This window comes from Diorhabda sublineata, chromosome 4, assembly GCF_026230105.1.
Source record: "Diorhabda sublineata isolate icDioSubl1.1 chromosome 4, icDioSubl1.1, whole genome shotgun sequence".
Lineage (NCBI taxonomy): Eukaryota > Metazoa > Arthropoda > Insecta > Coleoptera > Chrysomelidae > Diorhabda > Diorhabda sublineata.
In genome coordinates this window covers 29,894,293-29,911,223 of record NC_079477.1, presented here as the reverse complement: position 1 = coordinate 29,911,223, position 16,931 = coordinate 29,894,293, and the positions used below count along the sequence as shown (strand labels likewise).

General features: G+C 30.8%; 1 protein-coding gene across 1 annotated transcript in view; it reads right to left on the bottom strand.

Annotated features, from left to right (window-relative positions):
* Positions 1–11,170: 11,170 nt before the first annotated feature.
* The window catches only part of LOC130442609 (neuroligin-4, Y-linked), a 394,311-nt gene continuing 388,550 nt past the window's right edge, over positions 11,171–16,931 (bottom strand). The window contains exon 8 of the mRNA XM_056776885.1: positions 11,171–15,046. Coding sequence (XP_056632863.1) covers positions 14,016–15,046 — 1,031 coding nt within the window. The 3' untranslated portion in view covers positions 11,171–14,015. The remainder of the gene's footprint in view (positions 15,047–16,931) is intronic.

Here is a 16,931-nt window from a genome sequence, read left to right as displayed (position 1 = left end):
GGTGTAAGAATCGGCCATACATCACTTTTTGTATCATTTTTTTTTTCAATGTTGTGTTTTTATTTCGCATGTGTTGATTAGTGTTTCATCTTCAGTTTCTACTACGTGGATTTATTTCATTGGTGTTATATGGTGATTTTTCTGTTGTTTTCTACAAGCTGTAGGATGTAGTTCACGATTTCACTGATTTTGTTGTTGTTGAAGTTTTCCTAGAGCTTTAGTATGCTCAATGTTTTGTTTTCTTATTTCTTTTTATTTTAAATCTCTACCGCCATATCTCCTCTTCACACATAGCGTCTCTGTTTAAGTCAAGTAGCTTACATGTTATCAAGTTTTCTTGTCTTAATATTAATTTTTTTATTGGGATAGCTACATTCTCTATGATAAGTGCGAGAACACCTGTTTCCAAAAAGGTCTTCCAATTTATTCTTGCATATTTCTATCATTTAATTTTTCATTTGATCATTTTCAAATTCATTGATTCTAAGTATGCCTGGATATTTCTAGGTTTTTGAATAATCTGTCGTTCTCATATTAAATCAATGTTCATCCAATTCAGAATCTTTACCACTTTAGCATTGTTCGTTTGAGGTAGAAAAATAAAATCATGCGCAACGTCTGGATACAACGTATTGTAACAAACAAGCTCGCGAAAAGGCTCCTTAGGTCGGCTTTGTCCAGCTACAATGAAATTTTAAAATTCGGCGAATTCACCCGACGACTTTAGCATTTTTTAAAATGGCAGAAGCGCCTTTGATGTGTCCTTCTAGAACTTTTTATTATAACGGGTGGGTTATTTACAATATTTCTTTTAAATGATTTCTGGAAAAGTTTATTTATTCATTTCTTTTGTTCCTTTTTGTATTAGAACTTTGTAGAATTCTGTGGTAGTAGAATTTGTGGTATATAAATTAGTTTATGTAGCGCATTAAGTTAGTTTTAATTGAATAGTCGTTGTGAATATATTGAATTAGTCAAAGTAACCGCAAAGATCTCTTTAGTGATATTTATAAGTAAATTATTATAAGTTAAGTGTATTGACTAGTGGGTGAATAAATCAAGAATAGCCAGTATTTATCAAATCACTCAACTAATAGAAAGAATGTAAATAAGTACGATAAGGGAGTACTTATTGTAATATTATCCGGACGAGGAATTTCATTTCCCTTATAATGATCTATAAGTATTTCGATTCCATCGGAGGTGAGCTATTCTAATTCATACATTCATTTAGGTTGTTACAGAAACACTATTTGACAGAAAAGTGTTATTTGTGGAACCGAGATGATCCTGGTCAACGATGGAATATTGTTATTATGTTTCCTTTGAATACTTGTTTCAATAATATCTGAATATTCATATATTCAAAAATTATTAATAGAGTCATAAAATTTCCTCTACAATTATAGAAAATTGAAAAGTGATACCTTAGCACTAAAGCAATTTGGTTCATAAGAAGTAACATTCATTTTTTCTAAATTCTAAGATGGTAATATTTCAATCTCCTTTGATGTAAGTTCATTATTTCACAGCGTGCTGATCCCGCAGACTGGAGTACTACAGACTACAAATCTAATTAATTAATCCTCATAGGCTAGATAAATCTTTATGTGAAACCACTTTTTCCAAAAACCAAAACAAAAAACAAGAAAAATTTGTTCTAATACCTTTCAATGCTGTTTTCACAAAAGGATTCGATGGAATATTTGATAGAGTGGGTTTTAAATTGGTTTAAAAATCCAACTATACAAACAATCATTTGAGAATCCTGCAGATGAAATATCAAATTTGGAAAAGAGTGGTATATATGCAATTAGCTGTCGTGATTGCAATAGAAAGTATATTGGGCAGATTAAGATATCTTTTATGGCCCGGTTTAAAGAGCACATAGCTCATTTGAAATATGGACAGACCGTAAAATCAGGTATCGTCGATCACATTCATAACATAAATATCAATAATGTAAAATTGTTAAAAATATATCCTATAATGAGTTGTTGGCTGCACTTCAAAGCTTAGAAATTGCTAGATGTCAAAATAGCTTCAATAGGCCAATTGTGGAAATTCTTGCTATAGAAGGTTTTCCTACTGGGATAAATTTTTGCAGGAAAAGGTTCATTAGTCGGAAAATTCAGTACACAGGAAAGTCAATTCTCTAAAAACGATAACTTGCTTATAGAAACGTGCGTTAGACAGTGTAATCGTGAGTGTTGGTGTAGTGGTGTTGTGAATAGTGTATTCAGTATGAATATCGCCAAAGGTTCAAGAAATTCCAACTAACTCTTTCACAATATCTTCTTGTGTCGAATGAATACATAATACAAAATCAGCAGATGAATAGTTCTCATATCAATAAAATATTTCGTTACTTACCTCATCGTATCAATTGGCTACTCAGCATGTTTGTCTTAGACTCCGTCTCAATTCGACGATATATGCATCCCGTAATAACTAACTTTGTCTGGGTCGTGGGGGGAAGAAGTCATGGAGCGAATAAAATTATTATCTTGGGTTCTTGTAGATGAAACATGCATTATAGACGTCCATTGAGTTTGTTAATAATGATTTATCATTTACTCAGCTATACTACCAATTCGAAGCAACAGCCATATCTATGCCTATATATTTATAAACAGACATTAAATTATGAAATATTCTAAAAATTCAGTTATGGAGCAGTTTACAGCTGGGTCTTCTTTTTAACACTCTTTAACTTTCGGTTTATCTATTTGCTCTATTCATAGTTATTACTCTTGAAACTCCTTGAAATTAATTTTGTCGAAAAGTTGTAAAAATATTCGGAAAGATTGTGCTTCCGTGACTCTAGCAGACATAGCTAAAGAATTTTTAAGTGCAATATACAAAAAAAAATGCGCGTCATCTGCTAGTTACGAATCCGTCGTCAACCGAAAGTCACAGAAGCTTATAATCTTCGTCTTTTTTAATCAAACGTAATATTTATATTCTGCTTCTTTTAGAAAAGGTGTTAGATGCTTTCAATGAAACAACAAAAATTTCTCGAAGAACTGTATTTTTATTCAATTCAGTTAATATTCATTTTAAAGATCAAGAGGTTTACTTTATTTACACATAAATGTTTTTAGATAATCATCTTTTAATTGTATATAATTTTTCTAATATCCATCGCCAAGTTTTGAATCACTCTGACAAAAGTATCGTTTTTCATAGATTTTAATCATAAAATTAAAGATATTACCATAGAACTATAATGTCAATATGGTAAACAGATAATTAGAATCAAAAAGATAAAATTCAATCAAACTAATATATTTTAAGTAGTTTATTTCTAGCAAGCTTGAAATAATTTTGAAACCTTTATTTGGTATTAGATCTGTGTAATATGAGTTTGCACAACCAGATCTTGAGCTTAACATTTGGTACCCAAAAAACCACCAAATTATTTCACTATTGCAAGTTTTTTGTTTGTGGCTGGAGAACGGTGTGTCGGACAAAAAATGTCATAATATAAAAAAATACAGAAAATTTGATTCTGCGTTAGCTGACACATAGAAATTTAAATTCGGTTTAGTGGTACAGCCGGTTTTCTCAATACGTATATACCGTATTACAAGTACCAACCGCAGAAGGTGCTCGAAAATGACAATTTTAGACTCTACTACGATAGGTCCATTATCACTGACAGACAGGTGACGAATAACAGACCTGACATCGTAGTGGTTAATAGAAGAATCAGTCCTTCTTGTCGATGTAGCTATACTGAACTCATAACGTTCTCAACAAACACCAGGAGAAACTGGCCGAAACTGGCCAAATACTCGGATCTCGCAACTGAGATTAAACAGATGTGCGAAAATTTGTAAATAGTCCCAGTTATTATGTCAGCAACTGTCGTCGTGCCTAAGACCCTGCACGATAGCATCGCCAAACTGGGATTACCAAAAAACACCTTCGCCGACATCCAGAAGGCTGTAATACTGAACACTCGCCACACATTGCGCAAGTTCATTATGTGAACCGAGCCTAATCCTTTTGATACTTTCTATCCGGGATAGGTAAATAATACCGGCTCTAAGCTGAGTAGTGCATAAGTCTTTCGCATAATAATAATAATAATAATAATAATAATAATAATAATAATAATAATAATAATAATAATAATAATAATAATAATAATAATAATAATAATAATAATAATAATAATAATAATAATAATAATAATAATAATAATAATAATAATAATAATAATAATAATAATAATAATAATAATAATAATAATAATAATAATAATAATAATAATAATAATAATAATAATAATAATAATAATAATAATAATAATAATAATAATAATAATAATAATAATAATAATAATAATAATAATAATAATAATAATAATAATAATAATAATAATAATAATAATAATAATAATAATAATAATAATAATAATAATAATAATAATAATAATAATAATAATAATAATAATAATAATAATAATAATAATAATAATAATAATAATAATAATAATAATAATAATAATAATAATAATAATAATAATAATAATAATAATAATAATAATAATAATAATAATAATAATAATAATAATAATAATAATAATAATAATAATAATAATAATAATAATAATAATAATAATAATAATAATAATAATAATAATAATAATAATAATAATAATAATAATAATAATAATAATAATAATAATAATAATAATAATAATAATAATAATAATAATAATAATAATAATAATAATAATAATAATAATAATAATAATAATAATAATAATAATAATAATAATAATAATAATAATAATAATAATAATAATAATAATAGTGTACCGGTCGCCTCTACTCATTGATGTTTTGGTGCAAAAATAACATGAATTCTCTCGAAACGATTGCAATTATTTCGAATTAATACCAAATTTCGAATTTCAAATCTATTCAAAAACTAAGATATGTATGTGACGTGATATTTTATTTTCTACAACTTTCATTCTACATGTTATAGGAGTATCTGTATTCAAAATATGTGGACTTCGAAAACCACACAATGTGAGTTTGCACGATTTTTCTTCGAGTTTTTAACCTTCTATTTCGGCTATACCACTTAAACTTTATTCGATATTCAATATGTCAATCGATGCATAATTCAGCTCTCTCTATTTTCAAATAGAATAACATTTTTGAGCGACGCAATTTTTTCCAGCAACTAGCGAGAAACTTGAAATAGTGCAATAATTTGACGGTTTTTTGTGGCTACTAAAAGTTGAGCTCACAACCTGGGATAGTGCAACCTTAGATTACACGCATTTGGACCAAATAGATATTTTAAAATAATTTAAAGCTTGCTGGAAATTGATTCCTGAAATGAGTTTTTTTCGACTTAATTTTACTGGTCTAACCGAGGTAATATTTAGAACAAAATTTCACATTAGTTTTATTTTGGTATATGGTAGGCTCTGACGAATCCCCTTAAATCTGGATGATTACAATAATAGTGTGAAAACATTTCTGTCATAAGTAGAATCAACTTAAGACCTAAATTTTCAATCTTTCAATTCAATATTGAGGAGAATTGCTGAACGTTGAGTTATAATATGGATTTCAAAGAAATTACAAATCTCCGATTCTCTATATCTCTCAGATATATTATAGCATTCGAAATTTATAGACAACTATGGAAAACTTTAGTTTCAAGACTTTCCTTAATCAATTATATACGAATGATGGTCTTTTGAAAATAATAAACCTTAAACACCTTACTATATCTGCGATCTCTGAACTTCCATCTAAACTTACTAAAGATTTACTTTATTATTAATTTAGAAGGATATTTCGTGAAATAAGGAAACTTTATGACAACACGTATTCTTCCTAACACAAGCTTTTATGACAGCTATTAAATACCACCTTTAACTTTAAATGAATCCAGCGAATGAATGTTACTCATAATTCAGTATTAGGTATCTCATTTCATTCAAACATGAACAAAATATTTTAATAAATGCTTTGTAATTATTAGAAGACAAATCTAGAGATCCACAGTCAAGCGTGTATAATCTGTTTAATTTCACTGACCAAGATATTTGATATTTGATTTTTCTTAATGTATAAGCATATAAATCTGAGATCATTCCTTTCATTTTCCACTTCTCAAACCTTTTTATATGTTTTCAGGGAATCTTAATTATGATTTTAACTATATTTTCATAGAAAATCAGGTCAACATAACCGTTGAAAATTTGATGCTTCGTTTTATTTCGTTCTTTATCAAAGTATACCTGAAATCCATGAGAATTGCAGTCGAAACTTTGCAGGTAAACTCTCATTGATTTAGTCTTCGTAGTGTCATTTTCTTCTTAAAAATTTCATTGAACGAAGATATTTTGAAAATTTCTCGAGTTTTCACCTGTTCCTTTGAACTCATTTTCTGTTTAAAAATACCTAAAATGAAGATAATTGTTTAGGAAAACCCTGAAATATTTCAGTGTGTACTTCGAACAAATAATCCATAAAAAATGTTCTTTCCTTATATTGAAGCCCACAGAAGTTTCTGTTCAAGAAAAATGTTGCTTTAAACTGTAGTTTGAAGCATATAAGGATTATCAAGTACCGCTAAAAAACAAAACAATTCAACTTAACTAAAGCATCATTTATTGTACAAATGATTAATTGGATGCGGAAGGTATATGAGTTCATCTTATTTGATATCAAACAAAACATATATCATCAGATGTATATGGTATACTATTGTCCAAAGTAATATATTTTTGAGAAGTTTCTTCCACACTTAGGTCAATCGTCACAGGTTTTTAGATTTGAGCAAAGCTATCAAACATAGAAGCCTTTACACTTTTTTACTGAATACACTGTTCACACCACCACTAAACCAACACTCATAATTAAACTGTCTGACGCGCGTTTCGATAACCAAGTTATCGTCCTCAGAGACTGAAGGTAAACTAAAACGTAATGAGTTGACTCACCCGTTTTATACTAAATTTTACCACCAACGAATTCATTCCAGCGGCAAAACTTCCATGTTATATTATCACCTTAAGACTCTGAAGACGATAAATTGATTATCAATTTCGTAGGCATCCAAGTTGTGATATTGATTGGTTGTATGGAGCCATACCATGTACAGGGGTTACAGCACTGTAGTTTAAAACACCTTCCTTAAGTAGTAAGCTCTGACTCCAGTGGCGTCGTTTCTACCACTTTGAGATCAACGTACAGATACCACAAATTGATACACCACTAAATGTTTAGTTGCAATTCTTGAGGCAGCCAATAATCGTGAGTATCACGCATCAATAAATCGTCACGCAATGCATGGTAGACAGAGATTAAACATCCACCCTATTTTCCTGATTTGTCTATGTGTGATTTATAATTATTCTCGGCCTAAGAAACATTTAGGTGATATATACTTTCCGACGGAGGATGGAATAGATGTAGTAATTCATCAGTTTTTTGTACACTGATGTAGGTGATTAACCTAAATAATATTTTGTGGTTTTCTTGTATATCAAAATACACGTTAGAATTTTTTGGTTTGAATTTAAAAATTGGAGATACACTTTTTTATTCAGCTTTTCTGTCACATCCGTCACACATCTGGGGTACATTCCATTGAAAAATATACATAAAATATTTCCTCAAAAAACGGGAAACTGATATTGCCCACTGCTAGAAATGTGACGGCGCCATGATGTAACGTTGCAGTATTTACAACCGCATTGAATCTATACACAATTTTTTTATTCCTACGTGATTTCACAGCCTCTATTTTCCGACGGCGCTTTCTGGAAATCTCGAGGCTCAACGATAATATAGTGTGCACTGAATGCTTTTGACATTTCTAGGATTATTTTTAATGTAACTCAAACATTCAGTGTTGTAGAGAATGTAGTATTGAACAAAATATTGTGTACATTTCATTCTGCTATTTTTTTTGTAAAATTTGAAAAAAATTATCACGAAATTTGCTCTGGTATTAATTACAATTATTTACTTTCAATGTCTTCCAATAATTACTGTTAATTTTCAATTATGATGTTCCACTAGTCATAACCGACTGTGCATACCCATTCTCTCCAAATGAAAATCATTGTGCCTAGAAACACCTTCGTCGAAGCTAGCTTCCATCATTTTCGTTTTATTTTGGCTTCTTAATGTGGCGAGTGAAATATGACTATCAAATGAGGCCAATAGGCCCATTGGCCATAATTCAAAATAAATAAAAAAATCTAAGTTATTGATACTCTTAATAAAATCATTGCGGATCTTATATAAATTAGAAATTATCAACCCCAGCATAGATCGAAACACAAAAATTTCGAAATCAGTGAACGCTATGCAGTCGTATAATTTCCTTTGTTTTCTTTTCCCGATACTGGGCAAGCTTTCGACTTACATTGGCACAGAAAATAATCTCAATAAAGTTTAACAAAATTCTCTTGTAACTATAAGTAGACGTATTAACCCAGATTCACCACTCGAGTCACGAATTACACGAAGAGAAGAAATCTGAAATTGCATGTATGAATCTATACAACAATTCATATAAAAATACGACAAACGAAAAGTAGAACATCTTCAAGAAACTAGATTTTTCGAAACAGGAAACATATACGCGATATTTTTAAGAATATCAAAATTCGAGTGGAATGAGCAGTTTCAACATTTCCACATTCGTTGCAATTATGGCATATGATTATTTTTAAAATTTTATTTATTATGGAATTCAACCAATGTTTGAAGCTAACAATGTGATAAGAAAATCAATAGGAATCACAAATAGTTAGAAGTGAAATGGACCATAGTTTACATTGAAGGTTAGCTAATTATCATCAGATTTATAACTAATATTCTGCAAAAGGAAGTTCTAGGAATAGAGAAGAAGCTTCATATATAGTATTCAGGTCTAAAAAGAGATTGTCTATCTGTAAAAGTATAAAAATCTTTCAGATCGTCACCTACCGGTTCTATGGGATGGGTAGAGGTATATATTAGAGTATTATTAAGTAAAATATAGAGTGTCACATACCCAAATATATGATTTATCCAACAGGATTTCTTATAAATTTCACTGAATCCGAATGTCTCATATTTTGTAAAACATTTTCCAATACGTTTCAGTGAAAAGGTGGTAGATCAACGCATCAACGAATATAAGTCAAACTGTGTCCGCTTGCTGAGAGAATGGAATGAGTTAATGTCAATTATGGTTCATAATATTTATTACAAAAGAACACTATTCATATGGACTTCGAGTATAATTGAAGTTATATAGGTGAAACCGTATGCTCCATAAACAAGTCCGAGTTTTCCTCCATTCCGTATATGAGAAAATTTTCAAATTATAGAATGTAGGATAGGTTAGGTTAGGTTAGGTAACTCCGATCTAGATTGGTCAGGATTCACCAGAACGCGTGAGGCCCATTGTGTTGTATATTTCATTTTACATAACTTAATAGAGTAGCTTACTAATCATTCGAAATTCTAAACCTAGGAGGAGGTTTTTCATTTTTCTTATTTCTAGTTCTGGAATTATTTAAGCATTCGTCGTTTCTCCATAAAGGTAGGGCACTGGTAGAGCCCATGATCCATCGGCTCTTCTTGTCAGAGACTCTTTTTGCAATAGTTGTCTTTAATGACTTCTAATTTCTAAAGTCTAATGACCACAGTACAATGTCTAATGATCACTCGAATGATCTTTTGGATCGAGTGTTTGGTGAAACTAATTATTTTAGTATTCTCTTCATTAGGCATTGTCCAAATCCCTCTAGATATTGTGCAATCACTTCTGTTTGACTCTGATTCATGAGTCAATAGCACCTTTCAACAATTCAACTGGTTGTTGCACTCTCACTATCTCTCTTCTCGCCTCTTTAGCAAGCCTTAAAGGTCCCTTGCATTTCGAAGTGTCCAGGTACGGTCACGGTACATACTCTGACAATTTTTTCGGTTAAATGTATTCTTTTTCTCAACAAAAGTGACGGATGACTTTTGATTTTAACATAAACATCTATACCTTTCAAAGATATATCCGTATGGCGCAGCAAAGACTTATATCAAAAGAAATATGAGCATGTAGAATTCAGTATGATATATAAGGGTCTCAAAATATCACATGTTCAATTTCCAGCAGGGTAAAGCAGCACAAACTATGGATATAAAGTCATCTACTATAACTATTATTCATATTTTTTCTCCATAAAATCTATGTAATAAAATCCGATAGAATGAATTTGAAACCATTTTCGTGTTGTTGTATTCAACTGTATAGAAAGAACCTATTTATGAGGGCTTTAAAGCTCTCGAATAAGCAATCGGTATAGTGTTTAGTCACGGAAACAAAAGTATCAAGTGCCAAGAGTGGGTGTATCCTGTGAAAAAATTTGCCAAATAATGCCAAAACGGGGGACTCAGGATTCAGTCAAGTGAATCTCTTTAGTATGATTGGCTACTACTTCTATGATATCACCCCTTATCTCCAATGATTTTATAGGCTCGTAGGAGCCATTATGATACTGAATTGTTGAAAACAATAACAGTGATCATTTGGAAAACATAAAACTGAGTTGATTTTTCACAATTTCTTGACACTTCCTCCATCGATTATCCAAAACTCGCTAAAATTGGAAATATCTGAACACTACAAAAAATCAAAAATGATGATAATTTGTTGAAAGGAATTAAAAGTAATTGTAAAGAAAAATCGTGATTTTGAAACATCATCATATCCACGTGATTGCACCATACAGTTAATATTGAAGATAGAGTGAGCAAGTTTATTTGAGTGGGCTCCAACTGCTAAAGTAAAGCATCGAGACAACCATCTCTATCCCCCTTAGCTCTAATTTAATTGGATTGCCATAACGTGTAAGTACTAAATGAGTGGAAAAAGTCCGTTACAAAAATTCAGATCTATATTTGAAAAACCAAAGGGCTACCCATGAAGGATCAGATTATTATATATTTGTCTAAGAGAGAGGAATTGCCAATATATTCAGATCATGCTTGATGTATATAAGAGATGTGACAAGAAATTAGCATCAAAAATTACGTTAATAAAAGTAATTGTATAGTATACCCCCTAAAAATAAAAACAACGTGAATATATATCACTATTTTCAATATCGCTGAGATTATGGTGATTGTTTTGTGTCTTTTTCCTTTTCTATTCTTGTATTCTCCTATTGTTTTTGAGTTTTCATGACCACGAATAAAAATCATTCGAACACAATGTGCTATTCCATCAAAAGCTATACAAAATTAGAATTCATAAATTCCTTGTAACAATAAATAGAACATTGAAACGTTTTGTGAAATAATAGTCAATATTGATTCATTGGGAAGAAGTGGTATAACTGCCTCATGAAGTTCAGCGAAACGTAAAATTGATATGCACTTTGTATTTGAATTCCGAACAGCAATATATAAATCTCCATTTTATCATTTCATCCTACTGTAATTTCCGTTCTGTTTACAATAGAAAACGCTTACCTCACTCATAAATGCCACTCGTTATTGTTTACGCCTATTAAATTTTTGTCAGAGCAATTCGAACACATTATGTCAATCAATATTCAAATCTGAATTTGTTAGCACACAAAGAAAGAAATACAATCAATTCATTTTATTATTGAATCCTTGGCAACCGTTCTATTTTGTTGTCTCTGAATACCTCAACTATGTTAATTCAAAACAATATATTAATAATAAATTTATGGTTTGGTAATGAAGGTTTATCACATGAAAAATTTAGTGAATGCTAGAATCGAAACGTGTCAAATTCTAGAATATTGTTATTAACTCAAATTACTGAAATAATTTTTTATTGCTTCTTTATTATGAAAAAATATTGTGTAATATTTTTTACATTAAATTAGAGTGTTTCTTTTAACTAATATACCAATTACTTGCTCTATTTTTTTTTCATAACGGGAAATATTTTAGTATTCTTCAGTCCATTATTTTACCTGCATTGATGAGACTTATAATTATTAATTCATTGAATAGCTGTATAGCTTGTATAACATTTCGATAATAACAGACGATAGAAGTCCTAAATTTTTCAATTGAGCCGGTGTCTTCATTGAATTACCTAGAGAGTGCGTAAACCCTAAAATGTAACTTGGACTCATAGTTTCCGGTCTCAACGAATGGGCTTGTCTCGAATAAACTATAAACTAGCTGTATCGATAATATGTTCGTGTTAGGAAGAAGCAAATTTTGAAAAATTTGAATTAAATGGATTGTAAAGAGGAAGTACCTCAGCAAACTAGCCTGTTACATCCGGATTACTATAATCACTGACGTGAAGAGTTTTCGTTGGATGTGAAAATCTATCTCGCGAAAAGTCGTCAGCGAATTATCTGATTTCCTTTTCAAACATTGATAATAGAGTTTTCATGTACCACATGTCTATTAGAGCATCTAGTTATCATGTGGATAAGGATATCAAGAAAAAATTGGATAAAAGTTGTGTTTTCTTTATTTTCGATTCATATCATCTTTTGGATGGTTCTGAAGATCATCGACAAACCACTTTGCAAATGCTACGATTTTTTCGCCGCGACCGATAATTTACTGAAGCTGGTTGAATATTTAGATAGAAGATGTGAATTAAGAGCTTATGAATTGGATCAGCTCATGTTTTGTGATAGTAATAGTCCCAGAGCTGGCTACATAAAACAGCAACGATAAGGTACATGACGTTTGATCTTGGAAACTTCTCACTTTCGTCTCAAATGAAAATTATTTTTCTTGGCTTCATAGATACTATCTGTTTGCGCTACCCAAAATTAAAACAAAAAATCATTACGAAACGTTGAAAACTCGATGAAATACAATCTTTTTTTGCCTCTCACTCATTTTCGGCCGTTTCGCGCCGCCACTGCCAACTTCCCCGCCACGAAAATGGACTTCTAATTTTTTTTGTGAATTCATTTACAGCGCTAATTATTTATCGAAAAGTTCTTCAGTAACGTTCATCAGCTCATGGTGCCTCAAGAAACCAAGAAGAACGGGGTAAGATGATGCTCCCTTCTCAGAAATGCGTTGACGTGTTCGCTCATTTAACGCCGCGCCCATTCCATGTTTAATTAATTACATTTTTTGCATGCAATATAAGTTTCCATGGAGCACCGGACTTTTTGGCAACGATACAACATTTCAAAAAAAATTTCATGAAAACCGGTTTATAATTAACGCTGTAAATGTATTTACAGAAAAAAAGTTAGAAGCCCAATTTTGCGACGGAGAAGTTGGAGGAGGCGGCGCGAAACAGGCTAAAATGAGTAAGTGGCATGAAATCATGCGCGCAAAGAAAAAAATATTGTATTTAAGCGAATTTTCATCGTTTCCTGCGCGCAAACAGATAGTTTCAATGAAACCAACAAAAATCATTTTCATTTGAGCCAAAAACGAAAAGTTTTCAGTGTCGATTTTCCTTATTTTTTAATATCTCCTATCTCCAGCTATTCTTTGCCAATTTCTTATTCAATGCTTTCTAAGGTCTGACATTACACCGTTGAGATATTTTGACTTAAATTGGCCATTTTCTATATCCAAATTCTTGTCGAAATAATGTTGAAGAGGCTCTATTTCATTTATGTGACAGGTGTACCCCAACCTTTGCGTTTCTACCACTGCCACGATACAGCCCAAATCTTTTGCCTGTTGAGAATAATTGAAGAAACCGAGAAAAGTTTCATAATATACTGAAAATGGATAAGCTAACAGGAGATTGCTGATAAATAAATTATCAATTCACAAATGGTAAGTGACTTTTCCATTAAAATTTGACAATTTTTTGGATAAACTATGTTGTTTCGTTTTAGGTATTCAAATTCATACTAAAGATGTCACCATGGATATCAAAAGAATATGATCTAATCATATATGACAGTTTTCAAATCAGAATGTACTTTTAGTTAAACAAATGTTTCTTCATCGGACGAATATAAAAAGTCACTTGTGCACAATCTAGTTTTTTCTCGTTTGTGTCTATCACACCCTCATCTCACTCATGGCAGCATGTGGAAGTCTCATGTTACATTTTCCAGTATTGTTATGGGTTAGAAGTGGTTGGCTTTCTGGACTTTTGGATCTGGGCGGCGGGGGTGGTTTCGGCACACTGAGTGGCATTGTAGCGTTACCGTTTGGCGGCTGTACGTAACCTTGTTGTTGCATTTCTGCTATTATACAAGCAGTATTATTTAGCATGGTTGCAGTTTTTGGCAGTGTCAGACATCCTTGATGTTGATATCCTCCATATGACATATTTTTAGGTAAAGTCATACAGTTTTGTAGCATGACGTTGGGACTAGGAGGTGGTGCTTTTAACGTATTTGAAACTGTAGTAGGACAGATCTGATGTATCTTATTCATATTATCTTGTTGTGCGTTAGTTAAAATTAACGCTGAGGTATCTTGTTCTACGTCTACAATCACATTTGTGCTTTGAGAATGCCCTAAATGATATTGATGTTTAGAAATTGTTTCAAATGCTGCTTGGTTACGGTTCTGCTGTTGCTGCAAATTTTTAACTTCCATTCTTGTCTTATCTCTCTGATAATATACACCAGCAAAAATAAGAACGTTGAGTATTAGTAATGAGCATCCTATTGCTATTGTAACACTCAATGCTGTACTGTACGCAGCATACCCCGCAGCTTCCAAACTAGCTAGAGTATCAGAAGAGTTATGACTTTGAAATATTTGATGATTATAGTTTCCAGACGAAACAATATTCACGCAAGTAGTGACGATGGTTTCGATAGTAGTTGGAGCTTCTAGCGTTGTTATACTAGCATTCGGTCTTCTTCTAATGAGTTCCATAGTAGGATCATAGTAACTTATTCTCGACAGTGGATCTGGCCGAACTGCTCCTTCGTATAGATCAGCACTATTATGGTTTCTAAATAAATTATGTTTAGCTACAACGTCTTCCATACCAGCTCTATGCAATTCCGGTATAAGTCGTAACCATACGCTCAGTTGATGCGCACGGAAATGATTCTTCATTCTTGGTTTCATACCTGTAACAAGAGATTATATTAAAGGATTGTATGAGATGAATTGGAATCATATATAGAAGCTGTCAGTAATATCTACGATAGAGAGATAAGGTGACATTTTACAACTATTTCAACTCGTACTTTTATCCTTCTGCTACCCTAGTGAAATCGTGTATCGATCGTAACTGTCGTGAAACTATAATTAGCTCACAATAATGTCAATGAAGTATGAGGAAAGTGGAAACATGTTAAAAACGATTTTATAGTAACTGTTAAAAATGTTAACAAGTAGTTTGAGTGATTAAAAGTAGAAAATAGTGTTCTGACTTCAAAAAAGGATGAACATACAATTGATAAAAGAATATTTGCAAACATTTTTAAGAAAAAGGTTGAAGGTTTTTTATCGTTAATGTAAGAATCCATACAAAAAGTTATAATCAACTCGTAAGTTCTTGGATTTTGATTGTTTATTTATTTACATATGCTTTGCCCACTATTTTAATAACTATACTATTTTAGCATCTTTTCTAAAATGAAATAAGAACTTGAAAGAAAACGTTTATACACGTAAAAGCAATTGAAAGCTCATTGCGAAAAAGGCCTTCCAGTTATGGACTAAACTTTGAGATATTGCTAACCAGGTGGTACTTTCAAGAAGATTATCTCAAATGGAATGTTACTTCTTAACTTTGTTTTCAGGAAAATAAGTCACTGTATTTTTTATTATATCTCGTATGAGGTTTTTGTATAAATAAATGAGCGTAGCTTTTATTATATCAATCCAATACTTTGTTGTTAGGAGGGTTTCAAAAGTTCAACTTCCAACAGAGTTAAGCAGCACAAAATACGGATTTGAAGTCATCTACTATTTCTATTGTTCATATTTTTGTTCATAAAATCTATGTAATAAAATCCTATACAATAAATCTGAAACCATTTTGGTGTTGCGGTATTCAACTGTATGGAAAGAACCTTAAAAGTATTGATTTATATATGATAGTAACTTTTGATAGAAATAACATTAGAATATGAGAAGTAAAAGATGTTATTAATGCAATATTTAGGGCGTGATAATATTAGTGATTCACGCAAATTTTTGTCGCATTTCTGGAAAAAAAAAGGAAGAAAATGTATAAAAATAACTAATACACAGATCAAAATGTGGAAAATATCTTGAAATTATATAGTTCGTTTTTAGAAATACCGCTACCAATTCAGCTTTGGTATATTGCTAACCAGGCCGTACTTTCAAGAAGATTATCTCAAATGGTATGTTACTTTTTAAGTTTGTTTTCAGGAAAATAAGTCACTGTATTTTTTGATCACATCTTGTATGTGGTTCTTTTATAAAAAAAGAAACTAACTTTTATATACTTTATATAAGTAGAAATAGTTGAGATTCTGTTCAAGGAAAACTATTAAATAATTTTAGAATATATCAACCAAATCCTTTGTTTTTAAATGAAATTAGATTCCTTTTAAAATAAAATGATATTTTCGCGATTTATATATAAAATGACAGAAGTAACGATATAAAAATCAACGTCAAAATTTGAAATATGATGAATCTCGTTTTTCAGCATTTTCTTGAAATACAGGCAATGAATAATTTTTTATCATAACTAATTCTAAAATCGTGCTTCTCAGTGTTTTTAAACTGTATTTGATTTCTTGCCTTATGAAATAATAGAGTAAAAATTTCCAAGCCTTTCGAAGTTCAAAATCTTGACTTATATATACAGATTGACAGCTAGAAAATTAAGAAATTAATACGAGTTAAACAACTTAAAATGATTTTTTCAACACTTGTATGTGAAGTAAATAAGCAAATTTACATTTGTCGGAAATCTACGTAGGAAGAAACAATAAAAAATACTTTCATTATAAATATTCATGAAAATATTAA